The following is a 26,464-nucleotide window of genomic DNA, read 5'->3' as shown; positions in this document are numbered from 1 at the left end:
TCAATTATGGCAAATCGCCCAGTCCCTGAAGCAGCAAAGCATCCCCACGCCATCACACAACCACCACCATGCTATTGATCGTTATTGTGGAATGCTGTTAGCATTACGCCAGCTGTAACACGACGCATGTCTTTTCAAAAAGTTCCTCTTTTGACTCATCATACCACAGAACATGATCATTTATGAAATGATCATTTAAAAAAAAAAAAAAAAAGGTTGTCTGAATCTTATATTAAATTTAGTGTAAACAGTTAAGTGTACGCAAAAATAGAAGTAATCAGGAAGGGAGGCAATTACTTTTTCAAAGCAGGATCATTATTATCGCTCCACATTTGCTCCACTTAGTAGCTTCTGAATTTTAACAAATCATCCACTTACGAGATCATGTTGCATGTTGCACGCTAGACTATTCATAGATCGCTCTTAGGATCGCTCCAAGCGGATCTATTTATGGACCCGTGTTCAAGCATTAAGCGGTCCATTTAAAAGCATTAAGCGGAGCGCCGAAACACTTTGTTGTTTGTGGGGGTGTGTGTGTGCTTGTCTATTGGTTTGTCGTGGATATAATTAGATGACGTGAAATGATCCGGGGCTGCGGTGCAGCGTTCCCGTAAGGACTCCATTTGAACACGCTTTGAGGAGAGCGGTTGGAGCGAAGCACCGTAATGCCTTGTCATTTCTCTATCCCATTGTGTGGGCTCTGAGATTGCCTGCTCAGTCGACTGTGGCAGTGTGGTGGACTGGAATACTGAGCGTTTTCAGCACAGGACAGCTTCAAGGTCAGTACAGCTGTAAGGCTGTGAGATACGGAGACTGAACAGCACATTACTACACACACAGAGTGAAACAGTGACACATTGGTAAAAGGTGATGTCATGGGTAAAGCTTATCCTGCGTTAAGCTGGAGTGTGTGGTGTGATGTGGCCTGACGTGACAGAAGTCATTACCACCCCAACGTTATTTTATTCATTAAATCACTTTATATTGTGGTATAGTGTGCATGCGTTGTACACTACATTCATAGTGCATTGTGGGTAATACTATAGGGGAACTATCTAGGGAATATAATTTGTCCACTGAGAGAACAAGCAGGTAAATAGTGCACGGTTTAGTGAATAAGAAATGGATTCAGGTAGTGCGTGTGTTTCAGTAAAGAATAAGGTCTGTGCTTAGCCACGTCAACACTGATTACTGAGATGCTGCACATCCCTCAGGCCAAACCTGATCTGATTAAGAGCTCCTCATTAACCCGTCCTACTCAACACCTACTTTCACACTCTTCTCTTCTCTTCTCTTCTCTTCTCTTCACTCTCTCTTTCTCTCTCTCTCTCTGTCTCTCTCTCTCTCTCTCTCTCTCTCTCCTTGTCTCTATCTTTCGTTCTTTCTTTCTGTCTTTTTCTGCATTTTTCTCACTGTCTCTCTCTCTCTCTCTCTCTCTCTCTGTGTCTCTCCCTTTGTCTTTCTTTGTCTCTTTCTCTTTTTTGCTTACTCTCTCTCTCAGTCTCACTGCATTGCTCTCTTTGTCCCTCTCTGCATCTTTTTTTCTGTTTCTATCTGTCTGTCTGTTACTTTGATTCTGTTTCTTGGTCTCACTCTCTGTGTCTCTCACTCTGAGACTCCCTCTCCCCCTATCTCCCCCTGTCTTTCCCTCTCTCTCTCTCTCTCTTTGATATCTTTGATATCAGCTTGTTTCTTAGCAGGTCAGTAGAGGTTCACTGTCCACTAGCTGTCTCCTGCTTCCTTTGGCCCAGATCTGCTATAGGCAGCCTACTTACTATTTATTCACCAGAGAGAGAGAGAGAGGGAATGGTGTATGGGAGAGAAAGGAGTAAGGAGCTGCTCTTTTACACAGTGATGCATCGGCCTGTCTGTGCAGCATTGTGTCTGTCCCACACGCCTAATTGTTATTATAATGATGCGCTGTGTGGAGGAGAGATAAATAACTGCAAGGTGGCAGACTAGTGCTTCAAGACTGCACGATTTCCGGAAAATTCTATATACGAGAGGTCGATATAATAGTAATTAGTATGAGTTTTATGTGTGTTTGTGCATACTCTTTAATATTTGAATGCAGTCGAACACTGAATCATTTAAGTAAATATAATTTAATCAGAATTGTTATGGTATATGTTACATTTTTACACACATAAAAGCATTTTAAACCATCAGTGCAAAACATTGTTCAAAAGACACCCATCTGAGAATCGATTGTTTTCCCCCAAAGCGTCCGTGGGTGCATACGTCATGTGTTTAGAAATGTGATCACTGTCTGACTGACCGACCCACACACCTGGGGTTTCTCCGATATTAGATTACTTAAGTGCATGTAAATCCAATCAAATCGTGGCCAAAACCCGATTTTCCTTTTTTGGAGTTATGAGATTATACATGTAAACACACCCTGTGTTGTGAGGATTGTGTGTCCTGACTCTTCTGTTGGTGTTTTCAGACTGCGGCCATTAGAAGAACGGTACACCATGAAGGAGACAAGAGAACAGAGGCAGAGGAAGAGGAGGAGAGGAGCTCGGATGAAGGCTTTATGGGGATGACGCCACTGCTGCAGGCCCACCACGCTATGGAAAAGATGGAGGAGTTTGTCCATAAGGTCAGTCACAACACACACACACACACACACACACACACTCAGGGGCGGACAAATCATAAATTCATTATCTAGCCCACTGGGAATGTAAAAGCTCCCATGTGTTGCCCAGTTGCGTGTTTTGGTTGCCCAGAAACCTAACTGACGAAGTGGTAGCTGACGTCATGTAGTGAGACACGGCGAGCTAGTTAGGAGAGGCTGAGACTGTGCAGCTATATCATTGTCTTACAGAGTTTCTAATGCAGCACATCATGTTTGCACCCTCATAAAAAGATCAACATTTCAGCTGCAGTGTTCATCGCATGTAAAATATACTTGTGTCTAGCGAGGCTTGTTATTTGTTTATGGATATGTTTAACTGCGGTGGCACCTCAGTGTCACAGCTCCAGGGTCCCCGGTTTGATCCTGAGCTCTTTGTGTAGTAAGCAGGAAAGTTATGATGGCTTTATTGGACTGTTCAGGCTTATCGGTGTTTTCAAATACCTGCTTGTTCTTGAGTCTGAAAAAAAAAAAATCCATCTGTTTTTGATGCACACTGATTAATCCACCTAGCAAAACTCTTTCTATCTTCCTGGCACTCCATAACGAACTTTAAAAGCATTGATCGGAAATTCTGAAGGCCACCTGTCTTTTAGATGGATCCGAAATAAGGGCAATATTCATCTTCCGCCATAGACGTAGAACATCAAAACCGTTCTATACACATCACATACACATCATAAACTAAAGGCATCATCTTATAATCAGGTACGCTATGTTTACGTGTAGTCTTAGGCAGCACAGAATCTGAAGAAACAAATGAACTTTGTTTATTAATTGATCAAACTATCAAAACTTTTAAACGTATTTAAAAATTTAAACATTTGAAAAGTTTACATGCATTTATGGAAAAGGCTGTATGTAGACTAATTAATTCTTCTTCTTTAAGCTACAGTATGATAAGAGCTAAACTTTGGGCCTTGCTGGGAATGCGATGGTGTTCAGACGCTCGTAATCAGACTCATCTGGTCGAACGCTCGCTGAAGCAATAGTCAATATGTTTTGTATCTTTTTCTCAGTCAGACGAGCACTGAGTGGGGTTTTAATATTATGTAGGCTGAAAAACAAAGCTCAGCTGCCACAATGAGTGCCACTGGTGCAAGGGATGTAAAAATCTGGGAACATTTTGCTGTGGATGCTAATCAGGAACTGGCAAGAATCTTCAAATCCTGTTTTCTATGATTCCTCAAGCACGTGCTTAAACCTGCAGAAAATCCTAACATTGTTTAATCGGCAAATGGGGGGAAAAAAACAAACAAACAAAAATGACGGATAAAAATAGGCTAACTGCTAAAAACTACTAGTAGTTTTTAGAGTTTTTTCCATAAATCTTATATCTTGTGGCAGATACAGATTTACTCCAACTCAACCTCTGCTCAAACTGTAGTTACAGTATCATGGTGAAGCGGAAAAAAGAATATAGCTTGGACGCTAATTCTGTTAGTCCCGGCTACAAGAGTTCATAAACACACAAACAGCTCACAAAAAAGCCCATATGTGTCTTCCACTATTTTATAACCAAATGTATATACATGGCCATGGGGAAGTCACATGACTGCACTCATCAATACAGATGCTCCCTAAGAATGCTCCGTCTCTGCCAGACAGCTGCAGCTGCATTCGTGCTCCTCCATCTCCCTGTGGAACTGAGACGATCAGCATGGAACCCTTGCCAGTACTCATTACCCATCTCCTGTCTTCAGGCGACTCGCTTTTCTATCGATAGACATGCAAGTGCACTAGGGGAAAGACAAACGTCTGCTCTGTGTTGGTTACAAGCCTTCCAGTTCAAGTCTTGGTGACTTTCAACCCCCTTTTGCCCTCTTTCTCGCCTCCTCACTTCCCCTCCTGTAGAGGAAGAGCGGCTCTGGGTTAAAAGCGACTGTTTGAGTAAGAGTCTCTCCACTCAGTCTGATCCCGGCTCTCAGCCGCCGCTCCGTTAGAGCCAGAGCTTCGGAGTGTCGCCGTGTTTCCAATGAGCTCGAGCCTCTACCGAAATTGCTCACCGCAGGCCTTCAGTTACCACATTAATCACTCCGGATGATGTCTCGCACTCACTCAACAACTTCTGCTCCTTCATTTTTTGGTGATAACTATGAAGAATGAGTCTCGCTTCAACACAGAAATGAACTATATTAAAAGTTCTCCCATGGGATAATAAACTCCTGGGCTTGTTCTTTGCTGCGAACACATTTCTGTCCACTCGTCAGTTGAGTCACAGATACAGTGGAGTAGAGAGCACGCTGCTCAGACATGGTGGAGAAAGGACTGTGGTGGTGTCCTTTCACATCGTTGTGCAATGTCTCGCTCTTATCTTCAGTAAAGTGGAAAACTACTGTGAGCAGCTTGGGGACTGGGTGTGAGTGTTACAGGAATGAGCAGAGCGTTTACACTGGTGTGTCCATAAGCCAAGCAGTGTGTGTCCACTTCCCCACTGTGATTAATACTGTGATTAATACTGTGATTAATACACCACTATATTTATCTTAATCTCTCTCTCAAACTCTATCTACTTTATCCTTTTAAAAATGTTCTTTCTTTTTCCTTCTTTTATCTTACTCTCATTTGTCTGTCCTTCTGTTTCTTTTTCATTTTCTTTCTTTCTCTCTTTCTGGTATTTCTTTCTTTCTTATTGCATTTCCTGTAGTATTTTCTATATTTTATAGTGTTTTTTCTTTCTTGCTTTTTCTTTCTTGCATTTCCTGTAGTATTTCCTATATTTTATAGTGTTTCTTTCTTTCTTTCTTTCTTTCTTATTGCATTTCCTGTAGTATTTCCTATATTTTATAGTTTTTTTTTATTATTATTTGTTTTCTTTCTTTCTTTCTTTGTTGCATTTCCTGTACTATTTCCTATATTTTTATAGTGTTCTTTCTTTCTTTCTTTCTTTATTTCTTTCTTTCTTTCAGTGTTTATTTTGTTCTAGTATATCTTCTTTCTTTCTGTCTTTCTGTCTTACTTTCTTGTGAATGACCACTGGATTGTTCTGGTTGTTTATATGATGTTTTGTTGTGTTTATCTTTTTGTCCGGTGAAGATGTGGGAAGGCCGGTGGCGTGTCATCCCTCACGACGTGCTGCCTGATTGGCTGAAGGACAACGACTTCCTCCTGCATGGACACAGGCCACCGATGCCATCCTTCAGAGCGTGCTTCAAGAGCATCTTCAGAATCCACACAGAGACGGGCAACATCTGGACTCACCTTCTCGGTGAGAAAACTAACACACACACACACACACACACACACGTGTTGGCCTGAACACTATACATTCGTGTAGGACGTTATCAGTGCAGCAGTTTTGGTGGTCTGCTTTATAACATTCTACAGTATAATTATTTGCTTACGTCTGCACTGATGCCATGCGGCAAATCTACGAGCTGCTCTAATCACCAGTAATTAACTTACTAGAGCTTGCAGGAGTGTGGTGTTTCTTGGGACAGAGCCATGGTGTCTGAGGAGTGCAAGCGTTAGTTACATGCAGAGAATGTCTGTTAAACAGCAGTGTAAGTTTATGGCCCTGGAAATGAGTGATTTCACACTGACTTTAGCTAGTGGGTTGTTTTTGTTAAAGCCAGATGCCCAAGTTCAGTTTTATTTGCACCTTCTATCTCAAATATTATCTCCAACCTGGCTCTTTTTAAACTTCTAGAAAATCTAACTATTACAGCAATGAAGAAATCAGGTGTACTTGATACAGTCCTGCCATCTAGTGGACAAAATAAATCCGAGCTTGATTTAGTAATTGTGAGTCAGGATTCTATCAGCTATCATGTCTTGATGGCTACAAAACGATTTAGATAACAGAATCAAAACAAATACAAATAAAAAAGATAATTCTTTATCTTGTAGATATTGAGGTAGAATTACGTAGATATCAATCTTGCACTCTGCCCACTTTTACTGCCTGCAAGACCTGAAGAGATAAAAAAATAAAAACATGACTTTAAGGACATGGTATTTAATTTTTCTTTTATTTAATTAACATAAAACTATATTTTAATTAATCCTTTCACCCACACAAAATAAATTCATTCTCCTCACACACTTCTAATCTTTGCTTCCCTTTCTCCCTGTGTGTGTGTGTGTGTGTGTGTGTGTGTGTGTGTGTGTGTGTGGGCAGGTTGCCTGTTCTTCCTGTGTCTGGGGATCGTGTACATGTTCAGACCCAACATGTCGTTTGTGGCGCCGTTTCAGGAGAAGATCGTGATTGGCGCGTTCTTCTTGGGAGCGATCCTCTGCCTGTCCTTCTCCTGGCTCTTCCACACAGTCTACTGCCATTCAGAGGGCGTCTCTCGGATATTCTCAAAGTCAGTGAATTTATGGGAGACGCGCGCACGCACACATTTTTGCACACACATCAAAAACTACTGAGGTACAATACAGAAGCAGCTCTAATCGATGTGACTGCGTCCAGCTTGTTGTTTCACTGAACGTTTCACTGAATGCTCCTGTATTGATTGTACGCAGTAGTACTCGGTGAAACTGAACTATTATTGATTGCATGATTTACTCTCACAGTTTTACATATAATGGGTGAAGTGAAGTGACTGAATTCTTGAAGAGGAGCACAAAATCTTGGCCCAGAGTTGTTTATGAAGAACTGTGAAGTAGTGCAAAACAAAGTTCTGCCTTAAAATGAACACAAATTATTCTGCAGTGTAAAAAAAACTACAGTAGTCTTTGTCTCAGCACATGCTTTCTGGTTGGTACATGCAACACTGCCACCTAGTGCATATGTTTATATTATGTGCAAGTGTGTTCAGACCTTCCATCTTTTACGCATTTTGTGTAGAAACTCCACATTTATCAGCGTATGCTACTACGTGTTATCACTAAAAATACACAAAAAGGGCAGACTGACTTTTCCCCCCCTATAAAAAATGACAGATAAGTCAAACGATATGTGAGTCTAGAATGATTGACAGTCGCGAAGGTGTTTTGAACTCTGCGATATTTACTGGCCGCATGGAAGCCCCGCCCCTTCCTCTAACTCACTTGAGTAATCTTGTTGCCTCTCACTTGAAAGACGTGCTGATGCGGGCCCTCGCCTTTTTGTCAAGATGTAAATGAAGAATGTTTTGAGCATTTCTGTCAGAAAAAAGTAAATGTTTATTTTAAAAAAAAAAAAGGCTGAAAGGGGGAAAAAAATTAAATAGGCCTATGGTGATGTGTATAATCATTTGAATAATAATGATAATTAGAAATAATAATAATGATTATTAATATTATTAATCATTTGAATAATAACGATCCTTGCTCTTCTCTGACAATCTGGTGTTTACCGTAAAACCCAGTACATAAGCGTACTCCAGTTTCTATCTCGAACAAGTGACTTGTGAAAGGACTATTTTTAAAATGTACTGACTTTTCGAAATGTCTCCTCTGTCTTGCTTTAGGTTGGACTACTCAGGCATCGCGTTCCTGATCATGGGTAGTTTTGTGCCGTGGCTTTACTACTCCTTCTACTGCTCCCCTCAGCCCTGTGTTGTTTACCTGATCGTGGTGTGTATCCTGGGCCTCGCCGCCATCACTGTCTCCCAGTGTGACTTCTTCGCCACGCCGCAGTACCGAGGAGTAAGAGCTGGTAAGCAGTCGCATTACACGGTTAGGTATGCAGTCAACTGCAGAATTATTGGCACCCTACATAAGGCTTCTCTTGAGTGATTGCCTGCACTGAGCAGCTTACCATAATGTCGAAGAACGTAGGAGGCATTCCTGTTGCAATCTTCATTGCATAATTCTGTTTTTTTTTTTTTTTTGTTAAAATTGGTTCACATTTGTAGCTGGAAGTGACCCGTATCAAAAAACATCAACAATGAAAAGTCTTATTTACAAGACTCTATACATCATATTAGAAGCCACAGTGTAAGAAAGCAGCTCATCAGCTGTATACGATCAGGTCTCGAAGGCGAAAAATGACCAGACACGGAAGTCTGATTTGAAAAGATTGGATTTTTGTATCCACATAGTCTTGAAAAAAATCAGATCATTGACGCATTAAAGCAGAAATCCAGATTTGCGTCACTTCAGCTTGGTAATGTGAACATAGCCTTAGATCTTGATTGGAGATGACTGTAGCAAAACAGTTTGTTTACATTATTTAGGGGTGTCAATAATTTTGCCTCATGTTTTTTTTTTTTTTTTGAGAGAAAATATTGCATTTTGCACACACTTGAGATTATCTGTGATGTGTCAGGTCAAGTTGAACTGCAATGAAGCTACTGACTGACCTTTAAGAGATTCCTGGTCATCTGAATAAATAAATTAAAAAAAAAAAAAAAAAAAAAAAGGTGTAATGCTAATATCTGTGTGTGTGTGTGTGTGTGTGTGTGTGTGTGTGTGTGACAGGTGTGTTTGTGGGCCTGGGCCTGAGTGGAGTTGTGCCCACATTACACTTCGTAATCTCTGAGGGCTTCCTCAGGGCCACCACTATCGGTCAGATGGGCTGGCTCTTCCTCATGGCCGCCCTTTACATCACCGGAGCCTGCCTTTACGCTGCGCGCATCCCTGAGAGATTCTTCCCCGGCAAATGTGACATCTGGGTGAGTGTGCATACCTCACAGAAGTGTATAATACACCCAGATCACAGTGTTCGGGAAAGGCAGATCATGATTTTTTTAATTTATTTTTTTTCCTTCTCTCCAGCTTGTTAATAATGTAGACCACTTAGACCAAAGAGATGTTAATGAATCTGGTTAGTAAATTATGATGCTTAGGCGTGGAAATGTAATTTATCTTAATGTGGATTGTTGCAGCAGTGGTAGTCATTGTGCAGAGTTTTTTTGTTGTTGTTGTTGTTTTTAAATTTATTTCTCCACATCACAGTGGAACAAGTGGCCCAAGGCATTTAAAGACTCTAAAAGAACTTACAGAAAATACTTACACAAAGTGGCTTACAAAAATAATATGTAGAGACTGTAATGATACTGTAATCATTTGTGATTATGGATTTTAAAAATTGTTTTTCTTTGTAGAGCCCTGGTTATTTCAGGCTTTAGTGTTAGTAATAGCGCCTCACTCAGGGATAAATCCATCAGCATGGACAGGGTGTTGAAAAGAAAGATACATATGAATTCGTATTTTTACAGGATTATCTCCTTTGTAGCTCTAGTTTAACACAGCTGTAGCGTCAGTAGGCTGTAGATACAGCGAAATTTTTTACTTTACTCGTTCTACAAAACTTAGAAAGAAAAAGGAAACTTTTTCTTTTTCTCAATTTGATATTTGTTCACACATACAACACGCTCCAGTAGGTTCCTTTATTTCATGATTGTCTCTTCTCAGTAGGTGATCGTGTAAGTGATCTGGCTTCTTCATGCATGTTTTGACATGATGTTTTTTTTTGTTCTCGTGCTCCTCAGTTCCACTCGCACCAGCTGTTCCACATCTTGGTGGTTGCGGGAGCGTTCGTGCACTTCCACGGCGTGTGCAACCTGCAGGAGTTCCGCTACACGGTGGGAGCCGGCTGTACCGCGGACGGCGCTCTGTGAGACCCCGCTGCACCACCAGGGGGAGACAGCGCTCTCCTTTTATTACCACCACCGCCAGTAACACCTCCTCCTCTCTCAACTGTCTCACTCCACTACAGAGGGCTGAACAAGATCTTTTCTTCTGTTTGTTTTCCCCTAATTCCTTCTCTCCTCCTCTTCTGCCCTCTTTAATAAAAAAAAAAAACCTATGATGTGATTCAGTGGAGCTCGAGGGTGGACCAATTCTGAAATACTGATTTACAGAATTGTTTTTGAGGTCTGTAAACAATATGACTTCATGCTGTTTGCATATTAACTGGGTTGGGGGAAAAAAAAAAAAGGTGTGGAAGTTTGCCTTTAAAGGTGCAAATGGTTTTAACTGTTATAAACGTTATTATTAATGTAAATAAGATTTCTAAACCTGGGTTATATAGATTTTTACAAATGTTAAATAATAATAATAATAATTAAAAAAAAAAAAAAAAAAAACATTATAGTATTGTTAAATTGAGCGGAAAAGATGCAATCGGTGCATCGATTAGGATCATGGAGTCGGCAAATTAACTGTGCACTTCTGAACCAAAAATAATAAGAGGGTGAAAATAAGAAACGTGACTAAAGGACCGGAGAGAAACAAGATTTTGGATTGAGCTGAATGAAGCAATATTCGCTGCTTCACATGAAAGTGCACAGCCAAGGTTTGTCTCCGAGGCTGTACCAGTGTGTATCTTTGGCTCGCTGAGTCAGAAGTCCACAAGAAGCCATTGTGAGAGTTTTTCTGGCAAAGCCATAATCCTGACAGGCGCCAGGTCCAACAACTGGCCTTAAGATATCGTTTTCAGCCTCCTTTTTTTCACACAAGGAATTTCTGCTTCTCTACTTGGATGATAGCACCTCGGATCACACGTTTGTTTTTTATGGGATGTTGAAGAAGATGCTGAGATGCGTCTCTGTGTGTTTAAGCGCACGTTTTATTTCATTGCTATGATGCGCTGCTTGTTGCTTCATTTAATTTTGCAGTCTGTTCGGTTGGGACACTTCTTCTTCTTCTTTTTTTTTTTTTTTTGCATTACAATGCAGGAAAAGCTTTATTTTTGTTTCAAGCTTTTTGCTCGCCTTTTCCAGAGGGCTTATGGATCATGTGTTACAGATCCATGAACACATCACACTGTGTTTCATCTGCGTAAGAGTATTACTACAGTCTGCTCACATCAACATGAGGCAAACCCACTTCGTAGGACGTTTTATAAGATCAAGGGCCGGAACGGAGGCATGCCACAGCCACCGTCCGTTTCATAAACGCTGCCTTACACGTCAGCTCGTGTTGAAAAGAGGCAACTCGGGGATCAACGTCAACGTCTTGGAACTTCGATACAGGATAAACCTGTAGACTGCACATTCATCCGTCTGTAAAAGACTTTGACAGTGTTATCGGTGTAAACTGTCGACCGCTGTGGGCCCTGACTTCACCACCAACACAAGGCCTTGATTCGCTGCATTATATGTTTAATTCATTTCTGATGAGGTTGATTTCCTTTTTTTTTTGGTCACTATTCTTTTTAATATTAATTTATTATTGATTTGTGAGAGGTGCATACTATTTCTCGTTGAAGCACACAAAGTTCCGAGTGTCTGCAGTAGAGCCTTTATATCTGCTGTATTGTTCTAATAAAATGTTTTTGAATCCTTCTGAAGTTTTGAAGTTTACTGTTTTCTTATGTTTCCTAATAAAATCAGTTACAGCCTTTTCTACTAGAGTTATAGTAGTAACTCTATATACAGTTATATATAGATTATATAGTTATAATGGCTTGGACAAGGAGAACATTAAAAATATACAGTACTGTGCAGTGGTCTGGCATATGTAGAGAAACCCTGCAAAAATGCCTTGCAAAAATTTTTAAAAAAGTAACAAAGAGCAGTAAATAGTAATAAACTAAAATTCAATATTTGGCCTGACAACGCTGATTCAAAAATGAATCAGTAGTCTCAGGTACACTCTGTGCAGTTTTTTAAGGCTGGTTAAGACGTTTTTCTGAACATCTTGGCGAATCTTCCACAGTTCTTCTGACGACTCTGACTGTCTCACACTGCTGTTTTGGCAGGAAACCCCAACAGGCTTCAGTACATTTTTCTTGAAAAGAAATCTTTCTTTACTGACATACAAACATTTTTCTGCATCACATGATCACGGCATCTAAAACTAAACAAACACGGTTAATAATATATATTCATAAGAACAATAATAATTACAGCAGTGTAATTATGTAAACGTACTTTTATTCAGAACAAAATCAAATTGCTTTATTGTTACATTTACAAGTGTACATTTGAAAAGCACACATTAAATATCATTACATCATTATTTCTTAATTTATTCTTACACCATTATGCACTAAGGCAAAGCATTGATCTGATGTTCCTAAACAGACTCAGGTGTGTGTTTTAGGCTGCGTATTTGCTTGTAGGTGTGTGGATAAGACCAGAGCGTTGTAGTATTTTATCTCCTGATGCAGCCTGTGGAAGTTTACACTATGTACATTACAGACATTATGTTGTGGTAAATTAAAGATTCGTCCCTAATGAGTACACACAGGAGGAAGTGACTGTTAGGAAACAGGAGTTCTTGGCTTATCAGATCTAGTCAGTGTCACACACTGGCCATGTGAGGCTCATCATGCTCATCATCATCATCATCATCATCGCCGTCCTCCTCGTCCTCCTGCTGACCTTTTTTCTACAGTGAAGAGAAACTTTTAATAGAAAAGCTCTTCTCCTTTATGGAGTGACTGCATTCTTATTTACAATTAAATTAAGAAATCTAATAAAATAACGGTCGCTCACCAGTTTGAGGAAATCGATTAGCTTATAAGCGTCCTCTCCAGTGGACAGGTCCAGGAAGTCTCGCGGGATTCGATAAGACAAACACGGACTTGGCTGGACGGTCACTTCGCTGGTGGTGTAACGGAAAGCAGGACCATCCTGTTGACACACAGCGCTGTTGAATTCTCCACTCTTAAATTTCCATAACAGCAGCTCTGACAGTAATTCCATTCGCAAGACAAATCACATGTTTATGTTAATGCATTCATTCTATTATGTTGTCGTTTCTATGGTAACGATTGCGGCAGAGTGAGGTGGTCTCGGTCTGCTCCCAAACAAACTCTAGCGAGAAAGCGATTCAACTCTGAATTGACTCGACTGCAGGAACTGAATCAAAAGTGTCGTGTGTTTAAGGTTGCAGCAGTTTTAAAATTTTTACATTTATTTATTTATTTCTTTTTAAAGATGCAAGCTGCTAAACTGATCCAAAGCACAGAACTGTAGCACTGCAGAAATGCCATGTGAAGCCCTTCTGGAGATTTGTATCAACAAAGAAAAAGAGAAAATAGAAAATGATGGATGCTATTCACAGAATGTTTTAAAGTAGATACAGTATTTCTATAAATATCTAATCTTTTTTTTTTTTTTTTTTTTTACACCTGCTCCGTGTTCTCCGCACTCAGGTGATCTTTGTGATTTCTGTGCACACTTGGTAAACGTTTGTTGACCCTTTTTCTGTTGCAGTATTTCCGACCAAAGAATGAAACTGTTTAACGAGCACATTTTCATCTCTACACGCTCTTCAGCTCATGCTTGTTTTGCTTTTTGGTTCGTTTAATTATGTGCTGTGTAGAGCTACACCAAACCAAACAGCAAACAAAGCAAAAGTATCAGTTCTGCTCTGAATTAAGGAGTGTGAACACACCCAATGTCTCTTGTTCAATCGTGGCTTGACTGTAATATTTTCATTACACTATCTGCTGCTTAAAAATAAAAAACAAATATATCCTTGCCTTATATTCAAAAATACTCTAAAGCTTATCACCACCACCACAAAACTCTTGGGTCTCACTAGAGGAACAGCTTTATTATTGAAGAATACTGCATTTGACTAAAACTTGTAACTCAGGGGGGAGGAAAAAAAAACAAAAAACAAAACGCTCCCTAAACTTGGAATACGTATTTGGAAACTTGAGAAGGTCTCCTCAACCAAATGACAAATCAATATGGCTGCTCACAGCTTCAACAGTAAACACAGCAGGATTTCTTCACTTTTAAATGACCTTTACTGTATACACCAGGTTGAAAATGACTTAACTCCTAGTTCCGACTTCCTACTTCCACGTTAGCAGCATAATTTTTTATTTCGAAATCAATAATGAGAGTTTACTGTGTTCTTCCGAAAAGATTTTAAGCAGATTAGTGTTTTACTGTCCAAGTTCAGCTTTTTTCCTTCATTGTAAAGTCTCAACAATCTCATCAGTAAAAGGCGTTCATCGCTAAAAGTTTTAGGGCTTATTGAACTTCTAGCGCAGTACCTGTAACGAAATATTGGTTCCAGATGTTAACTCCTCCCACGTGAAGAGCAGCGAGTCTGTAACCTCGCCGAACGGATTAAAGTCGATCAGCCACACACGTCCCTGTTACGCACAGAATATGAACACCTTCCTTAAAAACACGATTAATATTGCTTATAATATAAGAGTAATAGAATTTCGGTCCTCACCGTGCTGTCTCTGTACACATCCAAGACAACTGTAGAGGGGGAAAGAAAGCACAAGAATACGTCATAACTCTGAGACGTTCACTTTGTTGCTCATTTCTGTGTGCAGTCTAGCGGAGGTGACTCACAGTCGTCGTTGGGGAACTGGTGCTGAATGTGCTCTCTGAAGAACTGCTGGATGGAGGAGGAGATACTCGCTTCCTGTTTGGAGATGTGCTGGTAATGTTGTGTGTAGTCTCTCTGAGAGATTCCTGTAAGCCGAGATCAGACACACGATCACGTGCTCCTCAAAAAGAAAAATCGAGCATACTAGGAACAGCTGCATCAGTTAGCATTTATGTATCGAATCAGATCCTGACTGTAGCTCATTATATATCAGAGGAGCCGCTCATAAGTATTCCCACCCTCTTCTGTCTGAGAGGAGAACTGCAAATACAGTTAAAAAGCCCACAGCGTTCCACACGTGTCTTCGAACTCCTAATTGATGCGTCCTTCATTCCACGGTCCTACATCTTTAAGGAACGCCATCATGAAGGACGCATCAATTCAAGTGTGTTAAAAAGGCGTAGAGGAGAGAGGATTTATGAGGCTTCTAGATCAAGGATACACAGGTGCTTCCTACAACGAAGTCTTTTTACTGTAGCTCATGATCTATGAGTAGGATCAACTCACTCCAACTCTTCCAAAAGTCAAATTTCAGTAAATAATATGACAACATAAGGCACTAACACAACATTACAAATATTAAGCACGTTAAAAACAATATGTAAAAATACAAATCTTGGATAAAAGTCAATCATACTGCACGTATAAGAAGTCATAATATTGCAGACGGAGTAAAACATCACATTTTAAGCGTGTGATGTTCACATACAATGACTTGTTGATGTTTATAAGGTATATTTATATTTATATAAGAATTACTGATCATATGAAATTATACCACAGCGCTGCTGAATTCTCGATTCTGATTGGTCAGGTGTTGATTATTTTTCTAGAACAGCAGCTCTGATGCTTGTGTTGGCAAATCACAAGTTTCTATAGTAACAGCTAATTCACAGGGACTTGTATGGAAGCCGCTTCACATAACCCAAATCTAATTAGAAACTGATTTTATGATGATAAAATGTGTTGTTATTTAACAAAGAAAATGGTATAATCGTCGATATGGTGAAGTTTTCTATGAGGAGACGTTTATTTAACATTTATGGAAGGAGTCTCCAGTGTCGGAGCTTTTCCAGCGTCCCAAAGTCATCGTGGTTTATTTTCCCTGAACTGAAATTTAAATGAAAACCGGATATTAAAGAAATGATCGAATGGCCTGATTTTGAGAGAAATGACTCCATAATCATGTGACGTTTTCATACCAATCAGCTTGTTCTCTTTCACGAAGCAGCGAAATTCCCCTCCAGGAATGAGCTCGCTCCATTTCCTCAGCACGAGCTAGACCCGAGCAGACAAACGGAAATGTCTGAGTATAAAGGAAGCACTTAGTGAATGTAATTAGTGCTCTGTGTGTGTGTGTGTGTGTGTGTGTGTGTGTGTGTGTGTGCTGCACCTCATAGTTTATAACAGGGTCTGGAGAGTCGTCGCTGCACTGAAGGAACCTGCCACAGAAGAGAAGAGAAGCTTCGAGTGTTCAACACAGCGCAGTAAGCAGGTCTGTGTGAGGAAGATTGCTAGAACCGGTTCACTTACGGCTGTGTGAGATCGTGTGTGATGAAGTCTGAGCTTTTAAACAGAAGGAAGATGTCACTGAGACTCTGACACTGCAGAGAGCTATTCAGGGCGATCCAGTTCGCATCCTACACGTGAGAGGAAACAAACACAACACACGTGGGTTATTAATTAGGAAAGATGGCAGAATACAACAACTGACTGATAAAAAAATCAAAACATCAGTTCAAAAGTTTATCTTGTTCTCCTGCAGCAGTGTCAGGAACTTGCACAGTGTTGCCAGATTAAACAGAATCCCTTGCAAATACGCTACTTTTGGGACTTTTGTGTTAAATTTCTCTGTGTAAACAGATTTGGTGGGACGTGCCGTTATAGGAAAATAATCAACGACAGGGTGGACTGACAGCAGAGTTATTGTTATGACCACAAAGTTGATTAATTTCCTACAACAGCTCATCCCAAAGTGTTTTACTCCTCTTACATCACAGCAATTTTCCAACATGAACAGGATTTTATTTTGAATGAATGATATGTTGTCCTTTTTTCCATTTAGAGTCACATGTAATGTTGTGGAACGTCCACGAAACAGGTTAGTTCCAGTTATCACTTACATTATAGCAGCTATAAACAGTCGTTCTCTCACCAGCCTCTCTTTTTTTTAACAAAATAAAAAAAATTTTTTTTAAAAAATGCAGCTTGTCATGGTACCGAGAAACAAAACGCAAAAACACAAACTAGGGTTACAGAGCGCTGGAGCTGGAGACTCCTTCCACTAATGTAAAATAAACGTCTCCTTACAGAAAACTTCACCATATCCACAATTACACACTTAAAAAATAAATAAATAAATAAAAATCAGTGTATGTAGCGAGTTCGCCACACAAGACCCTGTGAAAGCTGTTACTATAGAAACGGTAATGTATTAGAACCTGTGATGTGCAGCTGCACTATTGTCAGAGAAAATTAATCAACACCTTCTGACCAATCACAATCAAGAATTTTACAGCGCATTTGGTTTTCACTGAGTGCGTCTTCAATTTGTGTTTTGACCAACAATTGTCATTCTGGTGTATCACTAGTGTTTTTGCTTTCAAATCACCATATAGTTTTGTTGTGACGTTACGTTAAGACGAGATGATGTGAGTGTTCTGCTCACCCGTGGTGCACTCCAATTCAGTTTAGGGAAGACGCGTCCACCGAGAGAATTTATTGCTTCCTGCACTTCGGAGCTAAATTCTGGGAATTCTGGAGCCTGTAAAATAATAAAGAAAATTTAATATATGCAGTCACTGAATAACAATAAGTATGAAATATCAATAAGGAAAAAGCACAGAGAATGGAAAATACTAAAACAAGATATTAAAGATGTGGAACAGAAAGATGTTTTCTAGCTAACTTTCATAGAATTGTGTAAATGTCCTAGAAACTTATGTTGGTATTGTAAAATCTATCAAAACACACATTCCAAGCTGCAGTAACACTCACCGTGACGACTGTTGTTGTCTCGTCGTCGGACCACTGGTAAAGAGAGAGCATTCAGACACAGAGAAACTATTTTACACACGAGACACGTTTAATCTAATTATTATTATTCCCCTCTGCTTTCTTTAACCTGAGTCTAGTATTTCCCTAAACCTGAGCTCATGCTTGTAGAGGTTCTCAGTAGAGGTGTGCACCAGGACTGAGGTTTATATGCTAATAAAAAACAATGCTGAGTAACAAAGTAAAGAATGAAACACTTTGGGGTGCTGTTATAGAAAAATAATCAACAGTGGAGTTACTGTTACCACCGTTTTCCTAGAACAGCACGTCCTGAAGTATTCAACACACACGTGTTGCACATCTGATGAAAGGATGTTAACTTGATTCATTTAGAGCTGAGTTATAGCAGCGTTAATTATCCCAACTGTGTTAATACTGTAAATACTTCTATAAATACTGTACAGAGTCATGCAGCTATTTAGAAGAAACTTTGGCCCATTTTAAATAACCAGTGAAACGCTTGTAGTGTCTTTATATTTCTTTCGAGATGACCTCTAAGCCGACGTCACCCACCTGAACATCGTCCTCGTCTTCTGAGCCGCTGTTATTGTTCTGTGAAGGTTGATTGTTGTTGTTTTCGCTGCTGCAAACATGATCTACAGCTTAATCATCTGGACTAATTACAAATAGATCTAATTAGCGAATTAATTAAAGACTAAGAACTCTCACCTTCCAGAAACCACTAATGTTCCGTCATCCAAAAGGTAATCGATTACATTCTGAGGCAGAGGAAGAATCAAGCTGGGGGAAAATAGAAATTTACAACATTTAAAAAAAAAAAAAAATTGTATTATTATTTTTGCTAAGTCAGTACGACAGAAGCAGTCGCAGCATCCACACTTACGGCCAGTCGGTTTAAGGAAAAAATTTGATGTAAATAACAAGTCAGTTTAAACCTTTACTGTAATTTAACATAAAGTGTAAAACCTGATTTCTGTTGCTTTCTAGAATATTTGCTGTTCTCAATGCAGCATGTCTCTGGAATATCTACACAAACTTTCTACACAAAACTGCTCCTGTTAGGTGTCACCACAACGGATCATTGGTCCGCATATTTGATTTGGCACAGTTTTTACGCCGGATGCCCTTCCTGACGCAACCCTCCCCAATTTTATCTGGCTTTGGGACTGGCACTGAGAGCGCACTGTCTTGTGCAACCCCAGTGGCTGGTTCCTGGGCAAGAATCAAACCCGGGCCAGAGCAGAGGCCTAACCACTAGTCCTCCAGGGGCCCTTTCTACACAAAATCACTATTTAAATTAAAAAAAAATATATATATATAATATATATATATATATGTACACACACACACACACACATATATATATATATATATAGCTTTTATTTTATATACCTTAGCTTTTTTTTTTAATTTAAAGATTGAAAAAAAAAGGTAATTTTTTTTTTTACTTCTGAAATCTGCTTCATTATGCGATTTTCTACATCAAGAATATTGCTGCAGTTTTTTTAAAAATGATATTTTCTACAGTTTTAGTCCTACATGTTAACAATTTTTGTTTATAAACCCATTGGAAGAATTTTTTTTTTTTACATTTTAGCTTAGGGCGAAATGACTATAATAACAACGATATCATGCTAAATTATATCACTGTACTTTTCTGAGATATCATGATATCCTTTTTTTATTCATTCTTTTTAAATAATTACAAACTTTCTGGAAGCAGCTGATGTTAAATGATGTTTAAACTTTTTTTGCTGAATCTTTCAAACTGTAAAATATTTTTTTCTCCTTTTCTATGTCAATTATGTTGTTTTAACTATTATACTGAAATTACTTTTGTGTCATCAAACAGGTTTTAAAGCAATACTACTGTTTTGCTCTTCATTTATCAGCAAACCTGTATATTGTGTTACATATTATGTACTTTATATATAGAAATGTCTTTGTTTCTCTTTATAAATCTTTTTATTTCAGGTACAGTGTTTTATCTTCTTGTACTCGACATTCCTACACATGGGCAATTCATTTACTTTTTAATATAAGTGATATTTACAAAAAGGCAACAATTCTTCTGTTATCCAAAGCAATAAAAATAACATCTAAACAATCTGAATATATTTTTTAAATAATTTAAGCATGAAAGGGTTAAATAAAAACTTAAGTCAGCATTACTGTTACTCCCTTGTATATTTATCCTTTATATTTCAGGCTTATAATCGTTGTTTACCTGTATAAATATTATACAATACATTCCTTCATCCTGCACTCACCTGTCATAGCTACCTTACTCATATTTAGCAGCGCGTGCTAAGTTAGCTAGCTACTTTCAATAAGTCTTTTTTTCCTCCCAGAATATAATAAAAGCAAAATATTAAGAGATTTATAAACACTACAACACTCCATACTTACCTTTTAATGGTATGTTTCTTAAATAAAGGATACCAAACCGAGAACTGACAATTAGCAACTTGCTCTTTCTTCATAATGCTTTACAGTCAGGGATGATTGTGCAACATTAAATGAGTCCTACTCAACAAGAGCCCAAGACAATAGTTCCTATGTTGTTTTTGTGCCTCGAAAAACACAATTTGTGTTATTGTGTATGCACATAAAATGTAGAATGTTATTTTAGAGATAGATAATAAATAGAATCCACAACATAGCATAAATGTAATAAAATAAAGAATAGTAATGGTTGACAGGGGGGAGGTTTTTGGGTTACACCAGTAGGTGGCCGTTTCAAATTGTGACAAAACTTTGGATCCTTACACGTGAGTGACATCAGTATTCTCACCTTTATTATATATGTTTATATATATGTTTATATATATTTTACAGCACAGAGGTTGAATGTTTTTTGAAGTATTTTAGCAAGTTCAAACGGATCCTCTGCAGGGCTGAAACAGGTCGAATAAACCCCACGTAGTGCGGAAGTGTAGTGAACTTTCACCGATTAAGGGCTGTGTTTAATGATGACATTCAGTTTGTTCATCAAATGAGTTAACTCTGTGTGTGTGTGTGTGTGTGTGTGTGTGTGTGTGTGTGTGTGCAGAGATTACACAGTACACAGACACCATGAGCTGTCCTGAGAAAAGCAGCACACAGCCTCAAGTAGTCAAAGAGGAGGTAAACATCAACTAACACTGCTACTGACATAATTAATACTCTAAGTGTTGAGCTGTGCCCTGATCAGCTTACACACACACACACACACACACACACACACACACACACACACACACACACCCCTCTGTGTGTTCCTCTGTAGGTTACAGCGACTGGAAAGTGGGTGAAGCTTGAGAAGACCACGTATGTGGATCCATCTGGAAGCACCAGGTACAAATCACTGAGTGCCTTGCAAAAGTATTCAACCCCCTGAAAAGTCACCAGATTCATCTGGATTAAAAGACACTCATACTTTTTTTTCCAGCCAGTAATTTTATTGCAACCCAGTATGCTCTTAAGGTAAATTTCTGAAGTCAAAATTAATCATTTGTCAGTAGATATTTAAAAACAAAAAGGTGTAAAACTGAGATATGCTGCTTGTGTAAGTATTCAATCTTTTCAAACTAGTACTTGATAGAACTAAGTGTGTTTGGTTAAAGTTCCTACCAGCTTTGCACACTCTTCGTGAGATATTTTTCCCCGTCCATAGTTTCAGGCTTGCTCCAGATTCTTCAGGTTGGTTGGATGTTGTTTGTTGACTGTAATTTTCACACATTCCCACAGAGTCTCAGCAGGATTCTGATCTACACTATGACTTGATCACTGTAGAATATTTACTTTTTTGTTTGGAACCATTCCTGCATTGCTTTGGCCTTGTCCTGCTGAAAGATGAAGTTTCTACCAAGCTTTGAAGCAGGTTCTCTTGTAATATCCCCCTGTATTTTGCTCCATCCATTCTCCCTACAATTATGTCAAGGAACCCAGATTCTGAGGATGAAAAGAGTCCCAAACGCATGATGCCGCACCACCATATTTCATTGTAGGGATGGTGTTAATTCAGGTTGGTCTCATCACACCAAAGAAGCACATTCTCACTGGGTCACTCTCAGGCTTTCATATGGATCTTCTTGAGCAACAATTTCTTTCTCCCATACAGTCTTCAGTTATGTAGTGCTCTTGAAATAGTTGTGTGGTGCACCTTCACTCCACTCTCAGCCACTGTACTCTATAACTCCTTCAGCGTGACTGTTGGCTTCACTGTGGCTTCCCTCACCAGGCTTTGTCTGTTTTTTGCGCTGTATTTTGAAGGAGGGCCTGGTCTTGGTAGCGCTTCAGTGGTGTGATGCAGCTTCCACTTCCTCCCTATTGAGCCAACAGTGCTTACTGGGATGTCTAACCTCTTAGATATAATTTTACACCCTATTCCTAAGTTATGAAATTCTTTTACCTTTTCTTTACCTTCTGTAGAATGCTCCTTAGTCTTCATTTTCACTCCTTTCCCTCAGACTGACAGTCTCGTCAATGACAACAGTTTAACTGAGGTGGGTTTTGTTCAGAAAATGAGTTGTAATGTTTCACAGACGAAGGCCAATCATAAGTCAGTTGTGTCCTTGTTAAGACAATATCTTTCATCTGGAGCTTCCTGGAATCTGGAGGTTTGCATACTTATGCGAGAAGCATGTTTCAGTTTTTGATTACTTGCTGACCTATAATTAATTTTGCCTTTGAAAATCCACTGTAAAGAGTTTGCAGTAAAAAAATACTGACAGGAAGAATATATGTATTCAGACAAATCTGATCGGTTCCAGGGGGGTTGAATACTTTTGCAAGTATATATAATCTTTATAATGAGCTCTATAATGAGCTCTATTATAATCCCTCTAATAGCATATAATATATATAATAAACTGTGTAAGCTATAAGCATGTTTGTGTTGTGTAATTGTGTATTGTGTACAGTGATGTGTTTTGGCATCAAATAAACCTCACCCCTAGTTCATGGTGTTGCTCTTTAAGACTGAGTGAGATGCTTGTACTGTGTAGTTTATTTTACTGTGTGTCGTTGTCCTTTTGATCTGCACTCATTGTATTTAAACTGTAAAATATGCCACATTATTCTTGTATTAAACATATACTATTCATTTCTTCTGTATAATTACAGAGTCCACATTTCTGTAATTGTGTGTGTATAGTATAGTATAGTGCTCCTGTGTTGTCTCGGATCCTGGAGGCTCGGGATTTCATTTCGCAGTGTGGATGGTGTGACAGTAAAGCAGGTGTGTGTTTATTTACACAGAAAGCTTTAACAGTGTGTTCTGTAATTCTCTCCCCTGCAGAATATGGGAGTCAGTGAAGAGAACAACGAGACCAAGCAACACTGATGTAGACGGTGAGTTCTCATGCTTTCTCCAGCGTTAGCCTTGAAAGTGTATCGTGACATAATTTATCACAATATCAATATTATATCATCATATCGCCCAGCTCTAGTTAATAACTAACTCTGTTTAATATCAACTGTAAGATAAATCACGGCTTACAGTCTCACAGTAACTTATTGATTGATTAGTACTGTTTTTTTTAATGAAACTTATGGTGTTTACAGTGTTTCTTTTTTTTTTTTTTAAATATATAACCAAATCACTGCACTGTTATAATTTCAATTATTAATCTCACTCTGTACTATTGTTATTAATTGTTACTAATTGTTACTAATATCTTTCTAAACTATTATTACTGTTCAGTAATATTCACATTAAAATGTGTTGTATATGACAAGATGTAATTTAATAGTATGATACAGTGTATTATTTATTTATTTATTTATTTTTATTGTTTATTGCTAAGAAATCTGTTTGTATATTTCAGTAGGTTTAATCTATTTAAGTTAGTACATATTTTTTCTTTTATAATATGTACAGCAAACAGAAGTGCCACACTGAGAGAGGTTATATGAAAAATAACAGCATAAACTAAATTGGAAAAGATGATTAAATCATTAATTGCCACTGTGTATATGATAGTTAGCCATCAGCTGAAATTTTATTAGTGATTGTCACTGATTTGCAGTGATAAGCTTTGTTGCTTGTCCCTTTCCATGTTTTTTAATTTTATTTATTTATTTATTTGTTTTTAAATATAGGTGTGGGGATCATCGCCATCCTGAAGAGAACTCTGCATAAGGACTGTGTGGTGTTGGTGAAACAGTTCAGGCCACCGATGGGATGCTACACTCTGGAGTTTCCTGCAGGTCTGATCAAATAACTTCTGTATCATTTCCCATGAAACTGGAAGCAGTCATGATACTCAGGAAAGAGTGTCTGATTTGCTGTGATTTTGTAAATTTTACTGTGTTTTTTTTTAGGTCTGATTGATGATAACGAGAACGCTGAGACGGCTGCGCTGAGAGAGCTGAAGGAGGAGACGGGCTACAAGGGAGAGGTGGTGGGAGTCACGCCAGGTGAAAAATGATCACGGGAATTAAAAATGCAGTGTGTGTGAGTTGTGTACGCTGCAGAAATGAACATCTTTCCCTGTCTCATCCTGTCAGTCACGTGTCTCGACCCTGGCCTGTCTAACTGCAGCACGCAGATTGTGATGGTCAACATTAATGGGGATGATATTGAAAATATAAACCCCACTCAGCAGCTCGGTAAGACTCCAGCGTAGTGTCCTTTCTCATCAGATCATTTATTCTTTCATTCTCACACAGATTTCTTCAAAGCGTAGTTACTCATTCTTTCATTTTTTTTCTTTATCCTTTTTAGGCGATGGAGGTAAAATTTATTATCCTTAAAATATATTAATGCACGAACGTCTCTGTTTTTGTTGTTTTCATTTGAACAATATTTTGTCTTTTTTTTTTTTTTCCCAGAATTTGTCGATGTGATTCTTCTACCTCTAGATGAATTTCAGAAGAAAATAGATGGTGAGTATCATTACGTATTTTTTTTTTTAAATCATTACAAACTATACCTAGTCTAAAATTGTATCACATATTGATTTTGTTATTCATTTTCACAAAGTGTGACAAAAATTAAGTAATAGTAATAGAAATATTACACACAGGGGTCTCCATTGCTGAAAAAAATAGCAGGCAGAGAATTAAAACAGAATATTTCCACAAAAGCCTGCACATATTGTAGTGGACAAGGCGGCCATTTTGTTTTCAGCCACACAACAGTAAGAAAACAGCACTGATTATTCATAAGCAGCTCAAAGTATTTATTTAATGAAATACTTATCCCACAGTGCTGTTGAATTCTCGATTCTGATTGGTCAGAAGGTGTTGATTAATTTTGTATAACTGTACATCCAGCTGCAAGGTGCAGGTTTATATTAATGCGCTCATTCTGATACGTTATCGTTTCTATAGCAACAGCTTATTCACAGAGACCTGTACGGCAAAACATCTACATAATAAACAGATTAAAAAATGTGTTGTTATTTCACAAAAAAAAAACATGTATTAGTTGATGAGATGTAAGGAACTAACTTGAGCTAGTCTCATGGATGTTCCACGACATTAAATGTGACTATAAACGGTTAAAAAGCTATGAATTATTAAAGAAAAGTTGTAATTGTTCGCAAATCACTGTGGTATAAGAGGAATAAACACTCTATGATACGCTGTTAATGAACTCAGCTCCTTGTCGGGCCACATCACACCATCCTGTTGTGGATTATTTTCCTATACCCGCACACCCGAAGTGTTTGATTTCTTTCTGAATATGTTTGTTTTCTCTCTTTATAGAGTTATTGAAGAAGGAGAAACTTGTGGTGGATTCCAAAGTGTACATTTACGCCATGGGAATGTCCCAAGCCTTCTTTAAACCCAACGAGCTCCCGGTGCTCAAGCAGTGAGGCATGACATGCACAAATCCTCCACAGTTATAAACGGTACAGCATGAATTATACAAGTCTGAGTGCTGCTCATCAGCTGGTGAGAGGGTTTTAGCAGACTTGTGTAGTTTAAGACATTACTTGAACATTCCTAACACTAACAGCACTGACTGCACTGTTTACACAGTAATAAAGTCTATTAGTAATGATAATGATAAAAAAATGCATTTAGGACCAAAAAAAGTCCAAATTTAGCTCATTTGAAAGCAGTTATATGCTGCACGCTCTTAGTTTTTTCCAAGATTTAACAACAAGATGCGCTCAGAAGTGAAAACGTTGAACTACAGCAGTGCTGTGATCAAAGGCCAAAAGGCTGATGTGTTATCTGCTGTTTCAGAGCCTGGAATGAAGAAATCTCTGTAGAGGTCACTGTGCTGTTCAGACAATGTTACACTGAAATGCAAACAAAAGCAGCTGTGTGTGAGATGTATTAACTTTTATCTAATAAACCGCCTGTTAACATGTCCGCGTTGCCTGCTTTTTTTAAAAATTTTTTTTATTTAATTTTAAAAATGACAGCCTGAAATTGTTTGAGTGTAAAAATGGGGGTGCCAATAATTTTGGAATTGACTACATTATTGATTAGGCTTAACTTGTTTAGATAGTAGCACATGTTATCGTACTATACAGTAGGCTGTATATTATCTAAACATGCCTATAAAGTTAATAATGTATAGTCGACTCAGAATTATTGGCACCCCTCCCCCCTTTTCATCATCATAAACTTTATTTGCTTTATTTAATATAGCACTTTTCATATATTTTAACATGCAGCTCGATGTAA

General features: G+C 38.5%; 3 protein-coding genes across 5 annotated transcripts in view; 2 read left to right on the top strand and 1 right to left on the bottom strand.

The window, feature by feature from the left end:
- The window catches only part of adipor2 (adiponectin receptor 2), a 39,860-nt gene extending 28,056 nt beyond the window's left edge, over positions 1 to 11,804 (top strand). Inside the window, exons 3-8 of the mRNA XM_026923052.3 lie at positions 2,450 to 2,605; positions 5,678 to 5,849; positions 6,762 to 6,948; positions 8,038 to 8,225; positions 8,990 to 9,183; positions 10,003 to 11,804. Of these exons, the coding sequence (XP_026778853.1) occupies positions 2,450 to 2,605; positions 5,678 to 5,849; positions 6,762 to 6,948; positions 8,038 to 8,225; positions 8,990 to 9,183; positions 10,003 to 10,131 (1,026 nt within the window). The 3' untranslated portion in view covers positions 10,132 to 11,804. The remainder of the gene's footprint in view (positions 1 to 2,449; positions 2,606 to 5,677; positions 5,850 to 6,761; positions 6,949 to 8,037; positions 8,226 to 8,989; positions 9,184 to 10,002) is intronic.
- A 566-nt stretch (positions 11,805 to 12,370) lies between these two features.
- On the bottom strand, positions 12,371 to 20,366 carry cdc123 (cell division cycle 123 homolog (S. cerevisiae)). 2 transcript variants are annotated; one of them, XM_026922639.3, is made up of 13 exons: positions 20,246 to 20,366; positions 18,545 to 18,616; positions 18,389 to 18,458; positions 17,819 to 17,851; positions 17,490 to 17,585; positions 16,355 to 16,461; positions 16,215 to 16,263; positions 16,024 to 16,099; positions 14,785 to 14,907; positions 14,660 to 14,688; positions 14,472 to 14,573; positions 12,955 to 13,092; positions 12,371 to 12,847 (listed from the first exon to the last, which is right to left on the bottom strand). In XM_026922639.3, exons 1-13 carry the CDS (start codon positions 20,317 to 20,319, stop codon positions 12,761 to 12,763), a joined length of 1,056 nt encoding a protein of 351 aa, XP_026778440.3. In that variant the 5' UTR covers positions 20,320 to 20,366; the 3' UTR covers positions 12,371 to 12,760. The 2 variants fall into 2 exon arrangements, with proteins under 2 accessions (XP_026778440.3, XP_026778441.3); XM_026922640.3 differs by having other exon boundaries at positions 18,389 to 18,455; positions 20,246 to 20,338.
- A 112-nt stretch (positions 20,367 to 20,478) lies between these two features.
- nudt5 (nudix (nucleoside diphosphate linked moiety X)-type motif 5) lies at positions 20,479 to 26,142 on the top strand. Of its 2 annotated transcripts, XM_026923319.3 has the most exons (10): positions 20,479 to 20,607; positions 20,889 to 20,962; positions 21,105 to 21,172; positions 23,118 to 23,170; positions 23,921 to 24,028; positions 24,143 to 24,238; positions 24,329 to 24,430; positions 24,546 to 24,554; positions 24,653 to 24,706; positions 25,532 to 26,142. In XM_026923319.3, exons 2-10 carry the CDS (start codon positions 20,912 to 20,914, stop codon positions 25,639 to 25,641), a joined length of 651 nt encoding a protein of 216 aa, XP_026779120.1. In that variant the 5' UTR covers positions 20,479 to 20,607; positions 20,889 to 20,911; the 3' UTR covers positions 25,642 to 26,142. The 2 variants fall into 2 exon arrangements, with proteins under 2 accessions (XP_026779120.1, XP_053097642.1); XM_053241667.1 differs by lacking the exon at positions 24,546 to 24,554 and having other exon boundaries at positions 20,480 to 20,607.
- The last annotated feature ends 322 nt before the right edge of the window (positions 26,143 to 26,464 follow it).

This window comes from Pangasianodon hypophthalmus, chromosome 18, assembly GCF_027358585.1.
Source record: "Pangasianodon hypophthalmus isolate fPanHyp1 chromosome 18, fPanHyp1.pri, whole genome shotgun sequence".
Lineage (NCBI taxonomy): Eukaryota > Metazoa > Chordata > Actinopteri > Siluriformes > Pangasiidae > Pangasianodon > Pangasianodon hypophthalmus.
Note: the sequence above shows the minus strand (reverse complement) of the source record. Positions and strands in the feature narration are given on the sequence as shown.

Bases quoted from the DNA above. Each gene is read 5' to 3' on its own strand.
- cdc123 (XM_026922639.3), bottom strand. From the start codon at position 20,319: ATGAAGAAAGAGCAAGTTGCTAATTGTCAGTTCTCGGTTTGGTATCCT. The intron at 18,617-20,245 runs GTAAGTATGGAG...ATTTTCCCCCAG, and splicing joins AAGAAACATACCATTAAAAG to CTTGATTCTTCCTCTGCCTC. The intron at 16,264-16,354 runs GTAAGTGAACCG...CTTCTGTGGCAG, and splicing joins ACACACGATCTCACACAGCC to GTTCCTTCAGTGCAGCGACG.
- nudt5 (XM_026923319.3), top strand. From the start codon at position 20,912: ATGAGCTGTCCTGAGAAAAGCAGCACACAGCCTCAAGTAGTCAAAGAG. The intron at 20,963-21,104 runs GTAAACATCAAC...GTTCCTCTGTAG, and splicing joins CTCAAGTAGTCAAAGAGGAG to GTTACAGCGACTGGAAAGTG. The intron at 24,707-25,531 runs GTGAGTATCATT...CTCTCTTTATAG, and splicing joins ATTTCAGAAGAAAATAGATG to AGTTATTGAAGAAGGAGAAA.